Raw genomic sequence first — 23,528 nt, 5'->3', positions numbered from 1 at the left:
CAAATGAAACTATTGCTTTATAATAACGTCAATATTGTAATTTTCCTTAGCAATAATTTAAAGAAAGATTTGGATCAGCACTTTCTCTAACCAGACACACTATGGATAGAAATAAACTATACCATCATCATTCAGAAAAACAGATTTTTCTCTTCTACTGTCCTCCTTACAATTCTGTATCTTCACAGATAACATGACTTCTGCAGCGACAACGTCACATCTCTGGAATGAAGCTTTAATTGGTACTGACCTTCTATTTTAGAAAATAACGTTCATAAAATTAACATAGAAAATAATTTTATCTGAAAGTTATTGGAAAGGTTAAAGCTATCTTATGCATTAGATAAATTTCAGGGCTGCTTTGTAAGAAAGCATAGATACTGTGTGTGACTTCAGCTGCCTAGTAGACAGATATGCACAGTTAAACTACTGGTAAAAAAATGCTGTGTTCCTGCATCACCACTAAGAGCTCTAATACTTCCCTGGTGAAATGGACATATGATAGGTGCAAAACAATTACCGTGCCATATAATTATTTTTTTTCTTCATGGTTGGCTGATGATCTGTGGCATCACAGCGTATCAGAGGTACTTGAACCTGAAGGAATCTATTATCATAGCATATGGTAGGCACACAATAAGCAAACTGAACCAAACTGAAAACTAGTATCACTCAGGCAAGACAGTTATTTTAAAAACATCATAAGCACTTTGATTAAAAAAGAATGTAATTAAAGCTCATAAGAGTTCCCAAATGAAAACTATATTAAATTTTTTTTTCCACAAAATAATCCAATACCAGTAGAGATAGCTATCATGTTATTCCCCCTTATAATTGATTAAAGAAGTAAAGAATGATTTATGTTTATTTCAAGCCTCCTCAAAAAGTAGCAAGTTTACACTCTGCATATAGAATGGATACCACTGAAAAAAGATTTCATCTGTTAAAACTAAAACAACAAAAAAAACCACTACTAAATCAACCAACTGACATCAAACATATGCAAATTATAACTTAGTTTATGACAGCAAATGAAGGTGGAAAAATCCATAACACTTTGTCATTGCATGATCTCTAGTAAAATTATCTCAAACACATCATGTGACACAGAAAACTAAAATAAAAATCTTTGCAATAATCCATTCTCAAAAAAAAACCAGAGAAGTAAATCTTACATTTTAACTGGTAACTCAAATGTAACAGAAGTGAAGGTAAAATATTTTTCTAGAAAAAAAAAATTAAGCCTTAGTCTTCAGTTTATATAGTAAACTAAATTTTCTTAACCATTTTTTTCTTTAGTTTTTTAAAATTATATAGTAAATCCCAGTGGAACTGAGGTTGTATTAACAGAACATATGCATCTCCAAATCCTAGGAAAACTTTGCTTAACCACAAAAGCAAACACTGCAAAATCTAGGGTTTGTTCAGGTCACTTGGTCCTGCCATTTAGCTTTCTGTGCCTGAAATATCACCTACAATTTCCATTATGACCACCTTACCTCAGGGATACATGCTCCAGTGAAGCCAAATAAACCATTAGCATTATCACTTTTCTGTATTCTTAATCTTGCTGTGGTGTTTTCTTGTGAAATTCGAGCTCCACCACGCACAGAAATGAGCTTTAGTATGAATAATTCTTCTCCTTCTTCCTCTTTGTCATCCTTTGCAGACACGATGAATGATTTATTGGTCTCTCCTTGCCAATACTCCAAATACCCAGAGACAGGGTGGACATCACTTTTTGCAGGAGTTGCATGAAGTTCATAGATCTCTGCTCGTGTCAACTTACGCTCATAAAGCCTTACATCCTGCATTAACCCTGTGTACCTACTGCTGCCGTTGATTCCTGCTCCAATTCTTACTATTCCTGGACCTGAGAAGGAAATTATAATTTTTTCTCATGTTATTGTATTTGTATGAAACAGTCAGCAACTGACTACCTGTTTTTCTTAAAAACCAATGGTAAACTGTTCATTGTCCCTGGATGAGGAATCATATTGATCTTGAGATCCAAAATCAGGAGGTTCCTTGAGCCTCATCTCAATGTTACAGGTAAGTCCTCACAGGCCAAACAATTCCATCCTATGCTGTCCAAGTTTTTCATCCTATTAGTTCTAGCAGCACATTATCATCATCCCTCATTTTTATAAGTCTTAGAGACTTGAGGCTCCCTCTTTCCTCCACAGATTTTCAGAGCAGAACTGCAACCCCTTTTAGCCCTTGTTTTGCTGAACAAATCCTACTTTGTTTCCCTCTGCTAGGGCAGCTGATCCATTCTGATGATACTCATGATTACTGCATTAACCCTTCTGGACATCCATTTCATCCACCACACTGTAATTCCATGCAAATTCCAAACTCTTTTTACAACAGCATTTATATTTCTCTGTCTCCAAACTATAGGATCACAGCTGCCTCATATTCATTCCTACTCTATCCTATTCTGTGCCATGCTATGCTCTTGTGCTAAAACACACACATCAGCTGTTTTCAGTTGCCTTTCAGAAAACGAAAGAAAACAAACAAACAAAAAAAGCTGTGCTCTTCAGTGTATTGTCATACATATGACACTGAGTGGCAGTTGTAGAGATGAGCAACCACAGGAACTGATAAAAGTCCCAGGGCACAAAGTGGAGGATGCTGAGAAAAACTGGGCTGCTATGCACACCACTGTGTATTACCCAACATTCAACGGAGAGAGATGACATACTTGCCTTACTATTGCATTATCCCCAGACACACGCCATCCCCACTAATAAAGAAAATTTACAGCACAGACATATCCTTCTAGCAATAAAAGCATAATTGCATTTCACATATATTTGTTCTAGAAACCGAGGGAGGGAAAAAAAAAAAACCTCTCAGCCTCTCAGCTTAGCTACAGTACTGCAAGTGTGATGGAAATTACTAATTGCAGAAGTACTATTCTTTTTACAAATGGAAAATTTGATTTCTTAAACTTCAACCTGGAATTTTAAAAGCAGAAATAAAATAGTACACCATACAATTAATAGTCCTCTACTCTCACTCAACATCGCAGCAGTTTGAATTTTTTAGAACATTCACACAATTTCCATAGGCTTTCTGAAAATCCTCAAAGAATTCTTATCCATTCCTTTCAATTAACTTAACAGATATAATCATTTCAGTGTATTTCTTCCACCTTTGAAGTGGCTAGACTATGCATTTCAGAGCTTTATATATGGAGAAAAATAGCAAAGGCTCACCATCAAGAATTGCTTCTCCTTTTAGACTCTTCATTCCTCCCAGAACTAGAATTCCATCAACGTAAAATTCAATTATACTTTCATCCAGAGTAATCAGAACGTGAAGCCAAGTATTCTCATCCAGGTATTTCATGACTGATGTTTTAGCCATGTATGTCATATTGGACCCTAATGCTGTATAATGAAGCACTACAGAAACATGAGAATCATTTGTCTGAATTTTCACACCATAATATAAAGTCCCATTATCGTTATCCTTTTCAACTATATAGCCATCTGTACTGACATTAGGAATTAACCAAGCTGAAAATGTAAAATTGGTTACTGCATTATTTCCATTGTTATGGGTATTCAGGACCGATAATGCCAAATGCATCCTCTTTTCCACTGAAATACAGAGCGTCTGTTCCACTGTGATGGCGCCTCATGTGGGGCTGTGATTGTACTGAGCTTGGGAATGATCCAAGCAACAAGAAATCTACCATTGATGGCAGTCCAGCTTGGAAGGTACTAGACAGTATTTCCCAACCTAGTCGGACAACACCAAAGGTGCCTTGCTGTCTCCAGATGGTGAAGTCCGTAATATAGGAAAGGTCATCTTCAGAAAGAGTATCTTCCACTATCTCTCTGTCCTGGCTCTCTGGATCTATAACAAACACTCCAAAAGGGTCATCATTGAAAGGGATCATGACAGTTACAGTAGGACTGGTTTCAGATAACTGACCACCAGGACCAGGAGACCCACCTGCGTAATAGAAGTTAGAGTAAAAGTTAATGATTAAACAACACACTCAGAAAAAAGTTTCAAAGTACTTTTTTTTTTTTTTAATAAAACAAGTTTCTAAAAAAACCTCAAACCCTCCTTTAAGATCCTCTGGACTTATAGCAAATGATCTAACTTGAAAATTACATAGGTTAATTGTATTATTCTTAAAACACTGTGCTGATGTAATTTCAGTAGAAAACAAACCCACATGCTATTTTTCAGCTGTAAAACACACAGATGTCTTTCAGGTGAAACATGACAAGGTCCATCTTTTCTTAATTAGCCAATAAGGTAGGTTACCTTTGATTCGTTTGATAAGCATGGGGGCCAAATTCAATTCTTGTATTGCTCAAAGACTTACAGGAATAGAGAATGGCAAAATCTTGCCTGTTGCCTCTGATACAGAAGTACATACACCTTGCAGAAACAGTAACCAGTTGTGTGTTAAAACTGCTGCCCAGTCCTGGTGTTAGTCATCTATCTTTGCACAGTAAGAATTCATGATATGAAGATCATGTTGTGAATGGAGAATCTCCGTGTTCAAAGTGTACAGTGATCTACCTGTTATAAGCAGGAAATCTTTTGTACATCCGTATGGACTTCACTTACAGGAAAGGCCAACACACATTTTCACTTGTATCAGAGCACAGAAGACCATGAATAGTACTAAAGTGGAATTAATCCAGATTAGGAAATGTGTCCAGTAGCAATTTAAAGTTGTAATTTAAGTCATGTGAAGTGGTAACTACAAGTATTTTACCTCCTCTAGGGAAACAAACAAACAAAAAAGCAACCTCTATTATGGTAGACACACATAACCTTTAATACCTTTGTTATTTCTTTGTTAGTATCTTTGTTTTATATTTTGTGCATGGAGATCTATGTATCTGAAATTCAGAACTCTTGGTTTTTGAAATGAAACTTCTGAACTTTAAGAAGCTTAATTTCAAAAACCAAGAGGCATCCCTTTTAAAGTTCAGATCACCAAAATGTGTTTAACAGTAATTCGGGAACTGAGTAACTCTCTATATATGGAAATCAAGATTAAATGAAAAATAAGACCTAAAACCTTACCAGAAAAGCATAGGATATCAAGACATGATTCAAAGCAATGCTCTTTCTAGTGTTGGTTTCTTTTTGATTGATTAAACATAACTCTTTTCTACCAGATATGAAGGAAATGGTGATATGGAAGACAATACCTGAAGCATTCACCAACTTTAGAATGTAAAATTCATTGAATTCAGGAATTCTATCTGAAATGGCACGTAGTGTTATTGACTTCGACCTTTCACCATCCATGAAGCACACAGTCCCATAAGTTTCATAGAATTCTTCTCCTGGCTTCAGTGCAGAGTTATTATCAAACAACTGCCAGGTCAAAGAAACATTGCCGAAGTGTCCTCTGTGTCTCAAAATCCTGTTCAGTGATACAGAAAGAATGAGAGTCCTGGCAGGCATGCATCAGCGTTGAGTAGAAAAGGAAAATGTGGAGACTCCTTTTACTGTAATCTTCCTTACAGTAAGAAGTAATATACTATGTAATATAAAGTAAAATACTAATATACTACAACTGTTCCATGAAGCCTTCCTTTTAAAGGCAACCACGTTTGCAGTACAATTCTACTCCCGGAATACGTACTTTAGAAAACAGAAGTAGCATACGCAGGTCCATGCAGAATACTACTGTGAAGCTACACATCACTGTGTCTTGTAATTCCAATTTATAATAATAAATATGAATGCATAATAGTTCAGAAAGTTAACATTAAAAATTAATATACTTGGACACTCTTAGACAGGAAAGAGAATCATCTACATTTAACCACAAACGTTTCTCCTTTCAGTCATCAAGTCTACTTAAACTTTTTCTTACACTTGTATTAAATTAGAATTACATTCTACGGCTTTCAGAAATCTACTGTTATTTGTGATTAAGAACGTAGTAAATGAAAAGATTTTTTTTTTTTTGGTAACTATCTGCTAACACAATTACACTAATTTCAAAAAGGCACTACAAATAAAAAGTGACCCATACAGTGCCTTTATTAAGAGTGCGCTTACATACAGGAAGTTTGCTTCTGTCGGTTTGCACGGTGACATAAAATGCCTTATAAATAGATTATATCAGGTTGAAGAATTAGTTCAGCTAAACTAGTCCAGCCACAGCAACACATTTATGTTGTTTCTGCTTCCAAAGGTTTTTCTTCTGTGGCGTTAACCAGGGTGCTCTATCCCAGCTGTGTAGCGCTGCTGCACTAACTCCAATTACCTCATTAAAACCTCTGTGTTTTCGGTGGTTTGGTTACATGCTACTTTGACCACTTTTTTATATGCTACACAACTGTCAAAGTAGTGACAGTATGGAAGAGACAGATCCCTAGTAAATATATTTTATCAATGATGACTGAGCAGGTTCCTCAGATGTTGGAGATCTTGGTATCCTATAATTCCATAAAGCACCTGTATATAAGCATGTTTACATCAAAACAATATTCTTAACACCACCAAATCCACAAAAATTATCCTGCAGATTAGACTATAAAGGACAAAAAAACAACAAAGCCCAAAACAGTGAACAGCACAACAACAAACACACAATGAACTTAATATCCTCTTTTCTTGAGACTATTCATATTTCAGATGTATTGACACAAGCATAAAGAACCAATTCACAGCCATAAGCATCTGCTTCAAGGCTTTAAAACAAACAGACAAAAAAAAAAGGATGATTTTTTAAATGCAAGAAGAACCTCTTCCCTAACTATTTGCACTATCGCATTTATTGTGACCTAACTTCTCTTTACAGCCTGTCTCAAGATTTCTTAACGAAAAATCATTTTTTCATCCAATTAAAACCCCATAGTAAATTTATGAAATGAATGTAACAAGGCGAGATGCCAAGTGCATTCAATTTTTAACCCTGCTAATTCTTCAATATATCATGGTGGCACAAAGGAAAATACTTTCAAAGGTCAGACTAATGAAGAGTGTCACATCCGGACTTTAAGTATAGATTTCAATCTGTAATTAACAGATAAAAGAAAAAAAAAATACAAAAACAGAAAGAAAGAATACAGTAGTTTGCAGTTGAAAATTTCAAAGATGGGTACAAAAAGCCACCTAGTGCCACACAGTTTTATTTAGCTATTTGTTGAGTGGTTTTTTTTCTTTTTCTGTCAGCCTAGGTTATATTGTGCTCAATCATTCAGATTTTTCTGTATCTACAGGTTCCTGAGATTATAACAGAACATCAATGCTGAAGTCTTATTTAGTTACATTTCAACATGAGCTTCTGTGCACTTTTTAATATTTACTGTATACTCCATAGTATTACAGGTGATGTCTTCAACACATTACAAATCATTTAATCCAAAATTTTGTAAAACTGTTTTTCTATAGTGCACTTCTATCAATGCACACTTGTGCATTTGATTTAATCAAAGTGCTATTTATAAAGTACCACATACACCAGTTCCAAAAGAGTGCAAAGATATTCTTTAAACGTTACTTACCAAAAAATGTTACTTTTGCCTTCTTCAACTGGCTTCTCTAAAGGTTCCAAAGAGAAAATTCCATTAGGATCATCATTTGCTTCAATAATAACTGTTGCCATTCCAGCCTTAAAGATAACTGTATCTCCTAAAAAAGAGGACAATTATTATTATTAAAATTGGAATCAGAAATGTAGGTAACTCTAAATCCAATTATGTTTTCTACTCACTACAATTGCTTTTATACAAAGAAAAGGACAATTATAAAAGTCAGTGAAAAACAGAATTTGAGGTATTCAGCAGCAGGCAAATCAGAGTAAAAGTATTTAAGTAGTGTACCATCCAGAGAGCAAGACGTAAGATTTTCAGGAAAAATGACATGAACTGAGAAGATGTGATTCTTACTACACAGTATCCTTGCATGTAGTTGTTATGTGAGGTAACATTTTCTGTTTGATCATCTGGACAAGTCAAAAGAATAAGATATTCAGAGGTACAGAATAAAAGAGTAAGGTATTCAGAGAGCCCCGACCTTCTTTAGACCTAGAAGAAAAGTATTGCATTTAAACTAAATACAAGCTATGAGCAATGTCTAAGAGTTTATTCACTCCCATATCAAAGAATATCTAAAAGGAAGAAACATAAGATTCTTATTATGTAGATGGGAAGCTAGCAGGATTTCAGTGTGCATATTAGTACAGGTAAATATTAAGGGATGTTAATTCTAACTCCATTGCATTGTCCATAGATGAACATAATGTGTCCACACCCACCCCATTTTTTGTCTTCTTTGAAAGTGTCCGACTAAATTTTGTTCCACGTTAAACAATGTGCTTATTCCTCTCACTTCATATACCTCTATTTGTATTTTCTCTCAGGAACAACAGTCCCCAAAAAAATTTCAGAACAGTCAAGGCCACTGTATGTAACCAATCATAGAAAGAAAACCAACTTTTGCTTTCAGGAATATGTATAGAAATATTCTTTATTCTTAGTGATTCTAGAATGGCTGTAAAACTATATGATGCTCATTTTAGAGGAAAAAGGAGGCTATGGATACCCATTCCCCATGTGCTAGGAGAAAAGCCATGATATGTTCCCAATGGGGTAGTATTGGGAGCTACCAGTAGATCCTGAAGAAAGTTATTAAAGTAGAAAGAGACAACAAAAGAGAAAACTTATGAAGGAAGAAGAATGGTTTTGTCTAATCCTTTCCCTAGTCTGATATTTTATAAGAGACCTGGGTACTACAGTGAATACCAGCCGACCTTGGGAAATAGCTTAGCTGCCTTATACTCAAATTACTGCTTTCCCTGTCAACCTCTGGCTGCCTGCTACCAATGTTCAGGGAAGGATTCAACTCAAGATCAATGCTGCCTTGTGAGAAACTCACAGGCCAGCCGCAGGGTGTCCACTGTAGCATGACCTCAATCACTTCAGTCTTATCGACTGCTAAAGACTAAGACCATCAGAGACTGTAATGAGAACTAAGATGCTTAGCGTGCTTACAGATGAAGAAATCTAATTTTAGGTTTCCTAATCTTGAATTGAATACCTGGTAGGTATTTTACTTTGAGAACGTGTCACACAATCTGAAGGTATAGTCTGATGGTTAATTGCCATCATCTTTCTTTGCTTTATTAAATTACAGCCCCTCAGGTTTCAATGGCTGATTCAATACAGCTTTGCTTTGCATTGCAAAGATTTGCAGCAGATTCAGAGCCTGTTATTACCTCTCAACTAGAGAACAGTAAAAAATGAAGGGCAGTAAATTAAAATTTGATAACACAATTGCAAATGACTCTCCCACAACACCATGAGTTTTGTTGGAGCTAGGTGTGGGGAGGGTCTTTATTAAATACTTAGGGCTCTGGAAAAATTATGAATTTCTTATACTTCACTTTTATTTTCTCATGTATATTACATAACAGTGATAATTTATTCTAAAAGATATGTATTTCAAAAACGTGAGGAATGGGCTGAATAATTTTGGTCATTCCTTTTTAAGTGTAAACTTTGAAAAATAAATAAATAAACAAAAATACGTTATTTCTAAGGTAATAAATCCTTTCTTTAGAGGTGGTCCCCTGGGTAAATTGTGACATATATTTTTCTGCAAATTAAGCCTTTTAAAACTATAGTCTCAGAGTGAAAAAAATGTATGCATACTTTTCGCTACTAATAAAATAGAGCAATTACATACCCTTCCTCCAAAATATGGCAGTTCTGTTTGTTTTTACAAAAATCATGTAGTTTTGTAATACACTCTGGAGCATGAAAAAAATAACTAAAAGAATACCTCTTTTCCTAAGACTGTTGGGTACTAAATTTTGTTTTTTTTTTTTTTGCTTTGTGTTTTTGTATTGAAGTCCATCTAATTTGGAGCATTTATATTTGAAAAGGGACTTTCACTCCAGTTGTTTTTGCAGGCAAAGTATCAACTCTATCATTTGATTTTTGTTTCCAATAAAATAATTAAGGATGAAAATTCAAACACAGTATGCATTTATTGTATAAAAATCTTGAAGCAAACATTATTCGTATAATTCTTGGCATTTAAATATTGCTTTATGATAAGACCAAGATACTAAGAAATTGCCAGCAAAAAAAAAAAAAAAAAAAAGGAAGACTTACCTGTAGAATTGAAAAGGATAATATAAAATGTTTCATCAGTTTCAGGGGTATCATCATCGTTGATATACACAGATAAATTCTGCTCCCTTTCTCCAACATCAAACAAAATGACACTGTTCTTTCCACTGGGAACAAAGTCTCCCTCTTCAGCTGTTGCATCTCCATTAACAGTAATATACTGGACAACAACAGCGACATCAGCAGATCCATTCCTTAGGACTGTAAAGTTTGCAACACTTCCTTCTTGAACACTCACTGTCACAGGTTCTGAAAATACAAAAGCAACAAATCTGTCTGAGTTCAAGCCTGAGTTGCTTGCATTTGCTCTGTTTTCTTAATTCTCTCTAGTAGGATCTTCCTCTTCAATGAAACAATAAGATGTATGTGATAAAGGTAGGAAATAATTCAGGTACGAGAGAATATTTTGTACCTTGCCTCCTAACTGATCTCAACATCAACAAAGAGAAAAATGACACACACAAAAAAATGGGAAGGTTCTGAAGGAAACAAATATAAATTAAATACAAAAAAAAAAAAAGTTTGGGGAGCTTTTCCACTTGCTCTTTTGGGATTACGATTTCGCAATGATCTGGTTTGTGAAAAAAGTCCGTTTTAGGTAGTGTATGTATTCCACATTTATAAACAATAATATCTAACCTGCAAAATAAATGGGATCATCATTCTTTGTTATTTGTAAAATTGCAGTGGTTACATTGCCCAGCCTGGCTCCACCGGTAGCATTGAATAAACTGATGGTGAATACTTCCTCCTCTTCAGGCACCTGAAAGTATTAAGACATTAATTTCTAGCATACAAAACACTGAAGAATTTAAAATGAAAAGTTAGGGGGATTAATAAGCCAGAGATTTTTGAGTGTTGTTTTTATTTGTCAGTCCTTATGTGTCTCAAGAGGGATGATAATTCATACAGTTATACAGAAATTATCATCCATCTACAGTTTTTGTAAGTAAGTCCCTTCCTCTTTATCTTGCACAGATGACCCAAAAGTTACCTTCCAGTTTTATGTTTCTGATACATGTAGTTTTTTTTACAGCTTTATTTATTTATCATTAGGTGTAATCTTTCTTATATTACTTCAAATTTATCAGCATATAGGATTAGGATTGAAATTAGGATTCCAGTTATCAAGATACGAGTTTCAGTCAAACTTTCCTATAACTTTACCACAGTACAATTACTCTCAGCTTCTACCTTTTTTGTTTAGAGGTATGCACAGCTTCTGAAATTTCTCTATGATTTGCAGACATTATCTCAGTTCTACCCAAGTATTTTGATATTTCCTACAAGTTATTAGGCTCTTGAGAAACACACATTCCTTTTTTCTCCTTATACTCTAATGTTTTAGTACTTACTCTTTGTCCCATATTCTCACCCCAAAACACTGTAAAAGTGTTTACCTCATCTGGCAGTGAGTAAATGGTGATATTTTTTGAAAACTCCAGATTATCAAATAAAATAGTCCCTTGCTCTGGATAGACGTCATTGGTACATGCTGGATCAACAACCCAAGACACACTAACATTTCCATAGTTTCCTTGATTTCTTACAACTCTGTAAACAGCTAAAAAACATAAACAGAGTCAGTGTGCATATTCAGAGCAACAGAAATCAAAAAGGAACATCTGAAACATCTGAAACTGAGAAAAAGGAAATACAATAATAACCAATTTCACTTCTTATGAAACCAGTAACATGTTGGAGTGCTACAGAAAAGGACACACAAAGACAGATTACTAAAGCAGTGCAAACTGCTTTAATTTCACATGTTAATTCTTGCCTGTAAAAGTAATTGATAACTGAATAGATCAATTAAAATCACCCATAGGAAGATTTAACTCTATGTTTCTCTTATATAACACCCCATTCTTCATTCTCCACAAACAGAGCTACTACCTCCACGTTGCACTTTGCACATACATCAGTACTCCATCCCTCCTGTCTGGAAAATTCTCTAGCAATCCTTTTTACTCAGTTAATCCCTCTGTTTTTCCACACCCATACTTCTCCACTTCACTCTCCGCTGCTCATCTTGCTTGGCATTGTACCAATCTGTAAAGTCCTGAGTGGAGATTTTAGTAAGAAGTCTCCTAGACTTCTGTTATCCTAGAACAGGGAAAATAAGACTTGCAGAAGCAGACAGCAGATAAAGAAGTAACTCTAATAAAAAGGAATTACCGGTATGGATGACTTCTCCTTTGCTTTCACTTATTGTTACTGTTAGTTCGTAAGGTAGAAACTGAATGATACCATGCGGATCATCATTCTTCAAAATGGTTATATTGACCATTGTGGCATTCCCCAACTTGCCTGGCATTTCACTGTAGCCACTAAGTACCACAGAATATAGCTCATCCAGCTAGAAGAGGGAAACTCAGTCAGAACAAAAATACATATTCAACATCCACATCAAAAACAAAATGGTCTATAGTCCACAGTCCCCCATCAGGCAGAAAGGGATACAAACTTAAAATGAAATCACACACATTCTACATGCAATAAACGTTTGTATAATGCTATCAAATAAAGGAAATTGTTAGAACTTTCTATCTCTAAAAGCATCAGTTTCTCCAAGAGTCTATTATTATTATAAGCAAGGACTTATTTTGTGTACTTAATTTAGAATCGCATAATTTCACAAGTAATGTTTGTAACACACTCTGAAATGTAAATTTTCTTTCCTCCAAGACTTCTTAAGATTCCTGGCTTTGTAACAGGTAAAGCAAAGATTTTTAAACCATGGACAGCATGCTAATTTAGAAAGAATTGATCAACTGGCTTTATTAATCTAATGGGACATGGTACTTTCAAAAAAGTATCAGAGAACATTAGAAAAAAATATTGCATTTATCTATCTAGAAAACAGCATTACTCTACACTGGGGAGAACTCAGTGAAACTGGCTGGTGGTTAGCAGTAAAGAAACACACATGAACTGGTTCTTCACATACAATTCAATTAAACAATGGTGTTCAGTACTACAGAATGTCATGGATGCTAAAACCTTACCTGCGTTCAAAGCGTAACTGCTTCAATTAACAGAAAGAAAATCTGAAGGCACCCAAAGATACCATCCATTACTCCAGACATCCTTGGACTGCCCACCATTGGAGGCTGGGATGGCATTCTGGAGGAAAGTGATTATATATGTCCTGCTCATGTATGTGGCTTTTGGCCACTCTTGGAGATAGAAGAGTATAAAAGGACCTCCTTATTTTTTAGTCCTGACACTACAATTCGTATGTTTTTGCCTGAGCGTTTCAGCAGGATGACTTACCTAGTCTAATAATACTGCTGTAAGCAGGGAAATACTTTTATCTCAGCCTGCTGATGAACTAGTAAAAACTGGGAATGGAACTATTAAATAACCCGCTGTTTTAGTGCCTAAGTTTTACTAGATTAACTTATGTTCCTGGCTTCTGTAGTGGAGTTCAGACTTCTTATGTCTCCTTTCTTTGGAGTATGTAGGGAAAAGAAACCTGAATTTCTACAGCAGCCTATGCAATTGAAGTTGGAGTTGCTGTGATCCCCTGATTTCCTCATCATATGGTCCTCCATCCCTCCTTCAATCCATGACTGATGACCACCTGGCCCTACAAAAAGATTATTAACCTTCCTAAAACCTTTATGTTTTGTAAAGCTGGCTTTCTGACATCTTACTCCTAGATCAGCTCATTAGCAGGATCAGACAAACACAACTAACTGCTTATGCAAAATACAGCATAGGAATGTGCATGTAAAGGCAGCAAAAAATGCTGAATCACAGCAGCTAAAATTTATGTTAACATAAATGTGGTAAAATCAAACCCTTGCAAACTTCCTGATGGAATCCAGGATGGCTGATGCACAGGAAAGGGAACAAGCTACAGAAAAGCAGAAAGCAAAGAGAAAAGCAACAGACACATGCCTCAAATTGTGCAGATTTCTGGGATTACAAAACAATAGAGATATCAGAGAAATGAATATTCAGGCAAGACTGACAAGACCTGATTTGTATTGATATAAAGTGCTTTCATATGGTGCTTGACTATCTTATAGGCCTTTCAGTCACTCCTCCTCTATCTATTTCTCACACTTAAGAAAAAGAAAGCCTTCAAATGTTACAGAAAAATTGCTGGTATTTACAGGTGAAACCATCTATATTTTAGTAAGTGACAAACAAATATGTATGTGAATGCAATTTAAAGAGAGAAAAATATTAATTCTTACCTCTGGAATCCCATCCATCCTTGTCAGTAGAGTAATTATGATCTCTCTTTCACCAGGCTTAAACTCCAGAATTCCTGTGCTTCCATAAAACTCATTATTATCTCTTGGTTCTACAGTGTAGCGCAGAAACTGTCTGATGAGGCTTCCTCTAGTGCGAACAATCTGCAGCTCAACAGACTCCCCTTCCTGCAAAAAAATAAAATTAATCTTTTTCTAGCACTCTGTTAGAACTAAGTCGTCTGTAATGTTTAAGTGACGTTACTCGGATAGCTACCTTGATGCTGTAGGGACCTCTGGAAGAGGAAGAAAATTCGAACACTCCTCCAGGATCATCGTTTTCCAAAATTGTAATTTCACAAGTAGTAAACCCGTATTTCAGTATCTGATTTTCCACACTGACCCTGAGAAAGGAAGGTAAGAGGTTTTTTTCAAGTTGCAACTCTGTTTAGCAAATCCATACAGAGGAGATCAGGATATTGACAAATTTTATGAATAAATTATGAAAGCCAACAGTTACCTACAAGGATTAAAACAAGTTAAGAATGATACAACATCAGAATGTTTTATCCATTCGTAAAAAATGAATAAATAAATAAATAAAATAAATAATTGCCTCTGAAGTAACTTTTTGTTTGTTTGTTTCTGATTAGCTTTTTATAGCTAGTAACTCTGTTGTTTGTTTGTCTGTTTTTGATAACACATGCACACAACACACAGGAAAAGAAACAGAATAGTGCCAGGAAAAAAAAAAAAAAAAGTTAGTTAAATTCAGAACTACTTTGTACTTGGATCAAGGTATAAAGGAAATTCCAAAATCACCTATGCTGAGATTACACTGAAAAGCATAAATTTCCATTATTGCTTTGTTTGTCAAAGTTTACTACTGACATAAAGAGGCAGAAATTTGACCCTCGATACCATGGATTTCATCCTCAGCTCTGTGTTAGCCTGCCTTCTGTAGATGTGGAGACTACCTGTAGGATCCCTGTCTGACTCTACAAAATGTTGGACCTGCTCTCAGTAGCTCAGACTCATTCCCCTTTCTCATTACTCCTTTAAAGCACATGCTGAATGGTGCAAGAATGAAGTACGTTGACCAAATACGCATACTTCAGATTCCTCTCAGTAAAGGATTTCTCTCTCTGGGCTTCTCCTACACCCATCTTGATCGTACTCTGTGACAGGAATGGGCAGTATCTGATAACAGTAATGAACCTTGCATATTACTTGCTTGCCTTTCCTCAGAAGCAGTAATTTTCATCATTTTAAATTTCTTATATTAAAAATTCCAGAGAAGCACTATTGCAGGATGCATCAAGAATACACCTTCAGATTGATGGTCTGCATATGATTTATTACATGTAGTTTTAGGTACTTAGATTCCTTTGCATCTTTCACGTTTCCTGTCAGTATTGTATTTTTCAATGAAATCGTGGTCCTGCATACTGTACATATTTTTGTGCTTTCACTGTGCTACAACCTAGACTTTATCAAACACTATTTCATGAAGAAATGTGATCTATTATATCCAGTTTTTGAAATCAGGCCCAGAACTGTGTCCAGAAGCACGTTTTAAGTAACTGGAACCTACACACACAAAAACAACTTAGCATTGTTGTAGCACAGTCTACAGGACAGGGTACAGGATGCAAAATAGGTAATACCTATTTAATAGAGTAACGTGCTCATGTTTGTTACATGTTTAAAAAAAAAAAAAGTCGGTAGAAAAAATAACCTGTGTTATATAAATTATATGCATGTTAGTCTAAATCAAGATAACTTTCCTTGTCTTTGACTAGAGAAAATTACTCTGTAACTCTAATCAGTTCAGCCATTTAGTTGGGGCAAACTGTATTTGTAGCAGTTTAAAACAATTAATTCATTATTCCATGAAACACTCAAATATCAAACACTGAGCCATGCATTCATAACTTTCATCATTCACAGATCCTACATAAAGAAATGCCTTCAAGCAAGAACCCCATGCCATCAAACGAAACACCAAAGGGGAAGCATGCGTTGTCTGAAGAGATGCAGAGACGTGATTCTTGGGGGGGAAAGAAATGATAAAGACAGTTTCTGTCCAAACCAACCACTTCTGAAACAAAGCATTGATTCACTGAGGACAGAAAACAGTTCACCGCACTTACCCAAAGAACACGACAAACCTTTCTGTCTCTACCCTGTCAACACAGAGGAAAAAAAAAAAAAAAAAAAGAGGATGTAGAAAGTAATGAAAGTGCCACTTACTAAAATTTCAATACTACCCATCTTATAAAAGAACAAAAAACTAACAAAAGGGACAAAAAAAAAAAAAAGAAAAAGAAAAAAAAGAAGGCTTTCTTTTTACTTTCCAAAAGTTTATAATGTTCTTTTTATGGGAACCCTGCTTGCTTGGCATTTTCCTGTTGACAAAGGCCAGCAAGTGGGCAGTTCCCACTTAGGAGGAGTGACCCCATGACCAATTCAGCATGTCAAGAGCCACTCAAGGTGTTCCCTACCAAGCCCTCCTCAAAGAGCTTGATTACTGACTGCGTGATCACAACTGCAGCAGCCATCCACGATTATAACCCTTTATTAGGGAAATACATCTACGTGCCTCTGTGATATGGTGTTTCATCAGTCTGACAAAGTAATGATAAAAACAGATAAGCACAGAAAGAGTACTGATGGGTACACAAGGAAAAGTAATTAGGCACAAAATCACAGCAAACCTCATTTACAACAATTTTTTAGTTAATCAGATTACCAAAGTAGTATATATACATGTATAACATAAATACAAATATAAGAAAGAGAAGCAGAAGGAGAAAAAGGGGAAAAAGAGGGGACAAGGAAATAAAGGGACAAAAAAAAAAAAAGAAAAAGGGGAAAGGAAAAGGTATTTGCTAATCAAAAGGTTAAAAAATTAAATCAAGTTTCAACCAAGCATTTATAACAAAACTGCCACATGAAGTCAGTCAAAAGGGCAGCATTATTCTGCAATAGTAATCATGTATTTTGGCTTTCTTAATCAAAAATACATTAAATACAAAAACTGTATCGTCTATCAAAGCACCAAAAACAGATTAAAACAGTGTTTGTAAGGTGATAATTGGGCTCCACTAATCTCAAAAATAATTTAAATTTGGAATTCAATACAGACAAGAGTTCACTCTAAATTCTGAGAAGTAAATACATTCACAGACGTTCTTTCGAATAGGAAGTCTGAATTAATTGAAATTTGTTATTGATATTCACTGAAGCTAGGTATATATTGAGACATTCTCCCTTCCCTCAGAAACATGCAAAAGCATTCAAAAAACAGCAAAATATTAACACAATGAAAAGATCAAGGAGAAGATTCCAGAGTTGGTAATGCTAAAATTTAATTATATCGCTAAGCTGTTAGTAAAATAATTTACAACAGAAAATAAAAATGAATCACTATATCAAGTGAGCTTTTGATATGTATTAAACCTAGACAGCTTTCAGGTCAGGAAGCAACCAGTAAAATTCAGTCCATCAACTGGTAAAAAAGAACATTGTTCAGGTGGTTTCTCCATACAAACCCCATCTTGAACACCTGGATCCTTTTATTTATTTACTTATTTGTTTGTTTGTTTGTTTATTTATTTATTATCTGGTCATTTTTTTTCTCTGGCTGATATCATGAGTGGTCAGACCGCTATCACTGCCCTGGCACAGTAATGTTAGTTACTTCTCCAAAAAGTCATAAAACATCCTATGCAGAAACTTAATAGAAGCAGCTAGGTTTAGGTTTCCAGCTCCAAGATGCTGTTAAGCAAACAATGAATGAACGAAGCTGTGGCTGCCCCATCCCTGGAGGTATTCAAGACCAGGTTGGATGAGGCTGTGGCCAACCTGATCTAGTAGGTGCCATCCCTGCCCATGGCAGAGGGGTTGGAAGTGGATGATCTTTAAGGTCCCTTCCAACCTGAGCCATTCTGTGATTCGAAGAATGGTGCACTCAGTAGTATTCTTTATATCTATACTCTAAGGCATATACATGTAACTTTTCATAACATAGAATGCATATCCCTAACAAGAAATTTTTAAAAAATAGTATTGAAAAAAAAAAGAAGAATTAAGAGAACAAAGATAAATTAGGAAAGTACATTTTAAATTTAAATCCAAAATGTTTGTTGTAAAGTATTCTCACAGGTTTACTTTTTTCTAGGAATAATAAAAAAAAAAAAATCCCAATTCTATTGTTTTGAACAATTACATTGTAATGCAATTATCATACTCACATCCTGCAAACTTTTATCCTTTTAATCCAAATGCTTGCTTTTCGGTTCAGTGTACTCTTCATGTGCTAAACCTAAGTCCATACAGGGCTAAACCAGGCAAGGTGAAGCGTTCAGCAAATAGCTGCATAATACTTCCAGCAGCCAGCTCAGATCGACCCGGAGGAGCTACGGGGCTGGACACAGGGTCCGTGCCACCAGAGAGCTGCCAGGACACCAGCCCCATCCCCTGCCACGTGCACTTCCAACCTCGAAGAACAGAGGGGCGTTCATATACCACCCTTACACCACGGAGGAGATGCTCCCAGACTGCCTGACACTACACGGGTCCAGTTCAGTCCCGTTTCACTCCTCGTGGTATGTGAAACCAGCTCTTTAGGTGTTCCTCTGACAGCAGTATGGAAACAGGACAAAGAGGGCTATTCAGAAGCAGCAATAAAAGTTAAAACAGCTGCTTTGACATGGTGGCTTAACCGTGGCCAGCAGCTCCTCCAGCTAGTGAAAAGAACTCTTGACCAGGAATAAGGTGATACCAATCACTGGGAAAGCCACTTCCCTGTTTTTATCCTCAGCTTATTTTTTCCTGTAAAATGGCTATGTATGGACATGAAGTTTCATATCGTCACAGACAGTAAACCCTGGCAATGCTTATGATGCTGCCAAAAGAAATACAACCTCAAAGTGTGTAAAGCATTTCTTATACAACAAGACTAATGTGAAATGACTGATCATTAGGGAAATTCTTTCAGTAAAAAAAATCATAATTATTATGTAGCAAGAACTACAGATGAATTAGGACAACTGACAGGAGCTTCAAAATGTTTCTTACACTTTTTTAAACATGCAGTACAAGAAAATAGGAGAAATTAGAGTTTTGACTAAGTTTAAGGTACCATGAGAATTTCAATGTTAAGAACTAACTAGAACCACAAAATAATTAAATAAATAAATGAAAAATAGCTTTGAAGTTAATAACTTTTGACAAAATCTGGAATTTCTGCAGAACCTGAGTGTTCTGAAAGACACATGAGAAACTTAATTTCCACTGTGAATCTACATGGCTGTCATTATTAAACCACACTTCTCTAAAAGACTTTCTTTTCTATCAGGGTATCTCAAAAAGGGGGAAGTGAAATTGCTTGTGGAACATTACTCAATTTGCTTGCATTCAGTGTTCACCCCCTCTTCAATTTTTTCAGGATTATCTACTGATTTAATTAGAGGCAGGCTCTAGCTCTAAAGAACTGCATTAAAGTAGGATTTGCCACATTAGACTTTCCATAGTGCCTCTCATCAGAGGAAACACCTTCTCTCCAGGTTTAATCCATCATTTATTTGATTTTTGAGGCTATTTTAATTTTTCTGAGTCATAGCAGGAGAGATATGTTGTTATTTTGAGAAGTAATGAAAACAAGCAGTAGGTGTCCAGCGCACTCATTTCAACATTCTACTATTTTCAAATGACTTTTTCCCCGTTAAAACGCAGTCTGATCAAACCCTTGAGGCATCCCTGGAGGTTTTCAAGGCCAGGTTGGACTAGGCTGTGGGCCGACCTGATCTAATGGGTGGCATCCCTGCCCATGGCACTGGGGTTGGAAACTGATGATCTTTAAGGTCCCTTCCGACCCAAGCTATTCTGTGATTCTATGAAAATTTACATAAGTAAGATAGATATGGTTTTGAAACAGACACTAACCAAAGGGAATTACCAAGTAAGGAGAAAATCCTAGCTCCATTAAGCAGTATGGCAGTGAGTAACCCACAACACATAAACCCTTAAGCCCTGTCCATCAACACTACACAGTGATTTAAATGGCCCTCCTATGCTTTTCTAACTTTTTGACATGTAGCAACCTCTAAAACCCAAAAATGTTTAAAAACTGCCAGATATTTCACAGTGAAATAGTCAAGTCTGTATTTTACATTTGTAATTTTCAAAAAATTACTTCATAACTCATAGGTCTAATCATTTTCCACATAAACTGATGACAGAATGTCAGCCTATGGAAATCTGTATCCCATCACAGAAATCACTAGAACAATAAAAATCTTCAAATAACGTTGCTTCAGTTTATTATATATAGTAAATGAGATTTATGTCGTAACATATGCATATGGATCTGTTCTGGCATCCTAACTTCCATGAGTTAAGACTCAAAAAATGCTGGAGCATAAGGACTGCCTAAACAGTTGTCTGTTTGTTGATTATCACTTCCACAAAATAAAAGTGATTTATCCCCAGATCCCAAAGTCTCCAAGTTCTCAGTCTCACCACCACTCACTCATGAGCACAAACACAGGCCACGTCCCCAGCCCACATACCCTGCAGGTTCTGGCCCTCTGGTTGTGCCAGGTGCCAAACTGATAGCTGTCTGCACCTTAACTGGGGGGCTGATAACTGCCAGTGAGAGATTACGTTGTGTAGAAGGAAAAAACAGCAATCAGATTTAAAAAAAACTGATTTCTGTTTGTGCTTACCAGGTAAAATGAACAGCCCTAGTATGCATATATGCTCTCACAAAGCACACACACAATTTCCATGGCCTGTTCCACCTACATTCATCAAGAAGACCAAGGTCTTTCCTTTCTCACATAGATTTCACTACAGACATCTGGTTTTATTTATGCTTGGTCTCAATTCAGGCCTATTCAGATAGGGCAGGCATTCAACCTGAATCTGCTCCTAAAAAAAGAAAATATAAAGAAGCTTCAGCAGATACAAGACTCTCTTGCTCCTTCATTACTCATCATTACTCATCTGTGTTCTTTGGAATCATATTTTTCATGTTATACATTTTCCTCCAGTTTGTGGACAAAATTCAGAGCTAGTTTTAATATCTGTGGTCTAAGTATAGAGAGCATAAAGCAAGAAAGGATAACATTGTTTTTAATGGCTTGGAAAAAATATAGTTATGGATGCACTTAAAGCTTATTTAAAATTGAACTGCCTTGACAATACCACTAAGCCGTAAATAATACATCCTTGTTAGAACTAATTATTTTGATTATTTTACCCGTGCTATTAATAATTGCAATACATTGAATGCTTATGAACATATGTCTATGTCTGTAGTTTCATTAAAGTTCTTACATGCTTTCTTTTCTCGCTGACTTATGCTACAATTTACGGAACAGTACAAGCACATCTACAGCACAGTGCATCTTTGTTTTCATGCTCATTCACTACTGCTGTGAGGTGCTGGCTGCCAGCCTCGGAAACTGAAATCTTCTATTTGTCCACAAAATACCAACCAGGCTGAAAGCAATAGCACGGGCGTACACGTAACCCTGCCAGTATCCTTCAACCCTAATTTGAAGAGTCATGTCTAGTACTGAAAGGATGATCTCTGCAGTCATTTCATTCTTGGCTTCTGCTAATTAGTTGAAGTGAGGGATGCTACCAAGGTCTAGAGAAAAGTTCAGATTCTATCTCCTCCTTGCTTACTTCTTTTTCCAGGACAGACCACCTGTTCCTCGGTTCACTCTCTGACCCTGCCAAGTGTGGGAAAGCTGCTTACTGTTGGCACACTTTTCACCATCCACTTCATGATCAACAGAGCCTACGGCTTGCACCATACACAGCAAAAGCAGAACACTGGTTGTATTTGTTCAGCTGCCAGTTCAATCCCTGTTGCAGCCACCATTTTCAAGGTATAGCCTACAGTTGTAACTCAGGATAAATGGCAGAAAACTGTACTTTCACACACGTGAATCAAAAAAGTTACCCTTTCATGCTGCTTACTTCTATCTACTTACTTGTTTACCTCAATACCACTCTGCATTCTTGGCCACCTTACACTCAAAACTTGAACCATCATTTCTAATCCTAGTTTCCCCCTTTGTGCCAGAGACTCTAAAAAAATTCCTTGAGACAAACCAGTTTCTCCCACAGAAAGAAAGCGGAGAACTGCTTGCAATAGTCTCTGTTTTTATTCTGAAAAGGATTGCCTTTTTAATGTAATGAGTAGCCAAGGTAGAATAAAATAACTAGTTCTGAACTACATGCATTAACCAGCCACCTTTTAATCAAGCAAGCCAATCCCGCAAAGGAATAACATCTTCCCTGTGTGCCATAAAGATGTTCGAAAACCATGTTTTCTGAAATGGGATCTTCTAGTGATCAACAACAGCGTGAGGAGCTTCTTGCCTATTGTTTGCTAATGTGGAATCACTGTGGATATCTGTTGTGGATATCTAAGAGCTAGCCTACGCTTCCTGTACAGAATAAAAATACTTCTTCTGCATAAGGTAAGGACTATGTAAGTAGTAGATGTTCAGTGTGGAAGCTGGTGCTGGCAGACCACTGTAGTATGTTTTCAGTAAAAGTGGAAAATGTACCTTAGACAAATAGGAGGTAATACAAGAGCACGTGTGGTGGTATTTCTGTATTTACTTATGTAACTGAGCTGTGGGAAGCAGGACAGACGATATAGCCAAGACACTCTTGTTAGTAACTCAAAGAGGGAAAAGACTCCTGATTATAAACTAATTTAAGTTTTCTGAACAGTGTTCACATGCAGATAATAGTATCACCTGAGGGCCCTTACAGCCTGTTATCCTAAAATCCTCCACTAGATGAGAAGGGAGACCAGAACACTGTGCTTCAGAAACCCCACTGCATTCTCATTAGCAGAAGACTGCAATAATAGTCACACTGGGATATTCTGGGGGCTATGAGCTGACAGAAGTATCTAATTATCAAGGAATATTGAACATGCAGATCAAACAAATAAACTGCAAGTCTAATTCTACAGTGACACCCAAGTTATAAATGTTTTTTCTGACAGAAAAAGTTCTGCATTGCTTTTTAGTTCTCACTTTAGTTTTTCCCATTATCTTACTAAATATTATTTTTCCGAAAAAAAAAAAGTGTTAAAACCAAGAGCTATAAAAAAGATCAAAACTGAAAGAACTTTCTAAATAGCATACAG

General features: G+C 36.1%; 1 protein-coding gene across 1 annotated transcript; it reads right to left on the bottom strand.

Annotated features, from left to right (window-relative positions):
* Nucleotides 1-5,951: 5,951 nt before the first annotated feature.
* Nucleotides 5,952-16,681, bottom strand: LOC310890965 (adhesion G-protein coupled receptor V1-like). The gene is made up of 8 exons (XM_083853279.1): nucleotides 16,498-16,681; nucleotides 14,622-14,748; nucleotides 14,348-14,533; nucleotides 12,318-12,498; nucleotides 11,540-11,703; nucleotides 10,779-10,902; nucleotides 10,122-10,388; nucleotides 5,952-7,635 (listed from the first exon to the last, which is right to left on the bottom strand). The coding sequence occupies exons 3-8, from the start codon at nucleotides 14,363-14,365 to the stop codon at nucleotides 7,505-7,507; spliced, it is 885 nt and encodes a 294-aa protein (XP_083709405.1). The 5' UTR covers nucleotides 14,366-14,533; nucleotides 14,622-14,748; nucleotides 16,498-16,681; the 3' UTR covers nucleotides 5,952-7,504.
* Between the last annotated feature and the right edge of the window lie 6,847 nt (nucleotides 16,682-23,528).

The sequence above is a fragment of the Anser anser genome (assembly GCF_964211835.1).
Source record: "Anser anser genome assembly, contig: HAP1_SCAFFOLD_535, whole genome shotgun sequence".
In the NCBI taxonomy this organism is placed as follows: domain Eukaryota; kingdom Metazoa; phylum Chordata; class Aves; order Anseriformes; family Anatidae; genus Anser; species Anser anser.
This window is presented reverse-complemented; position numbering and strand designations above follow the sequence as displayed.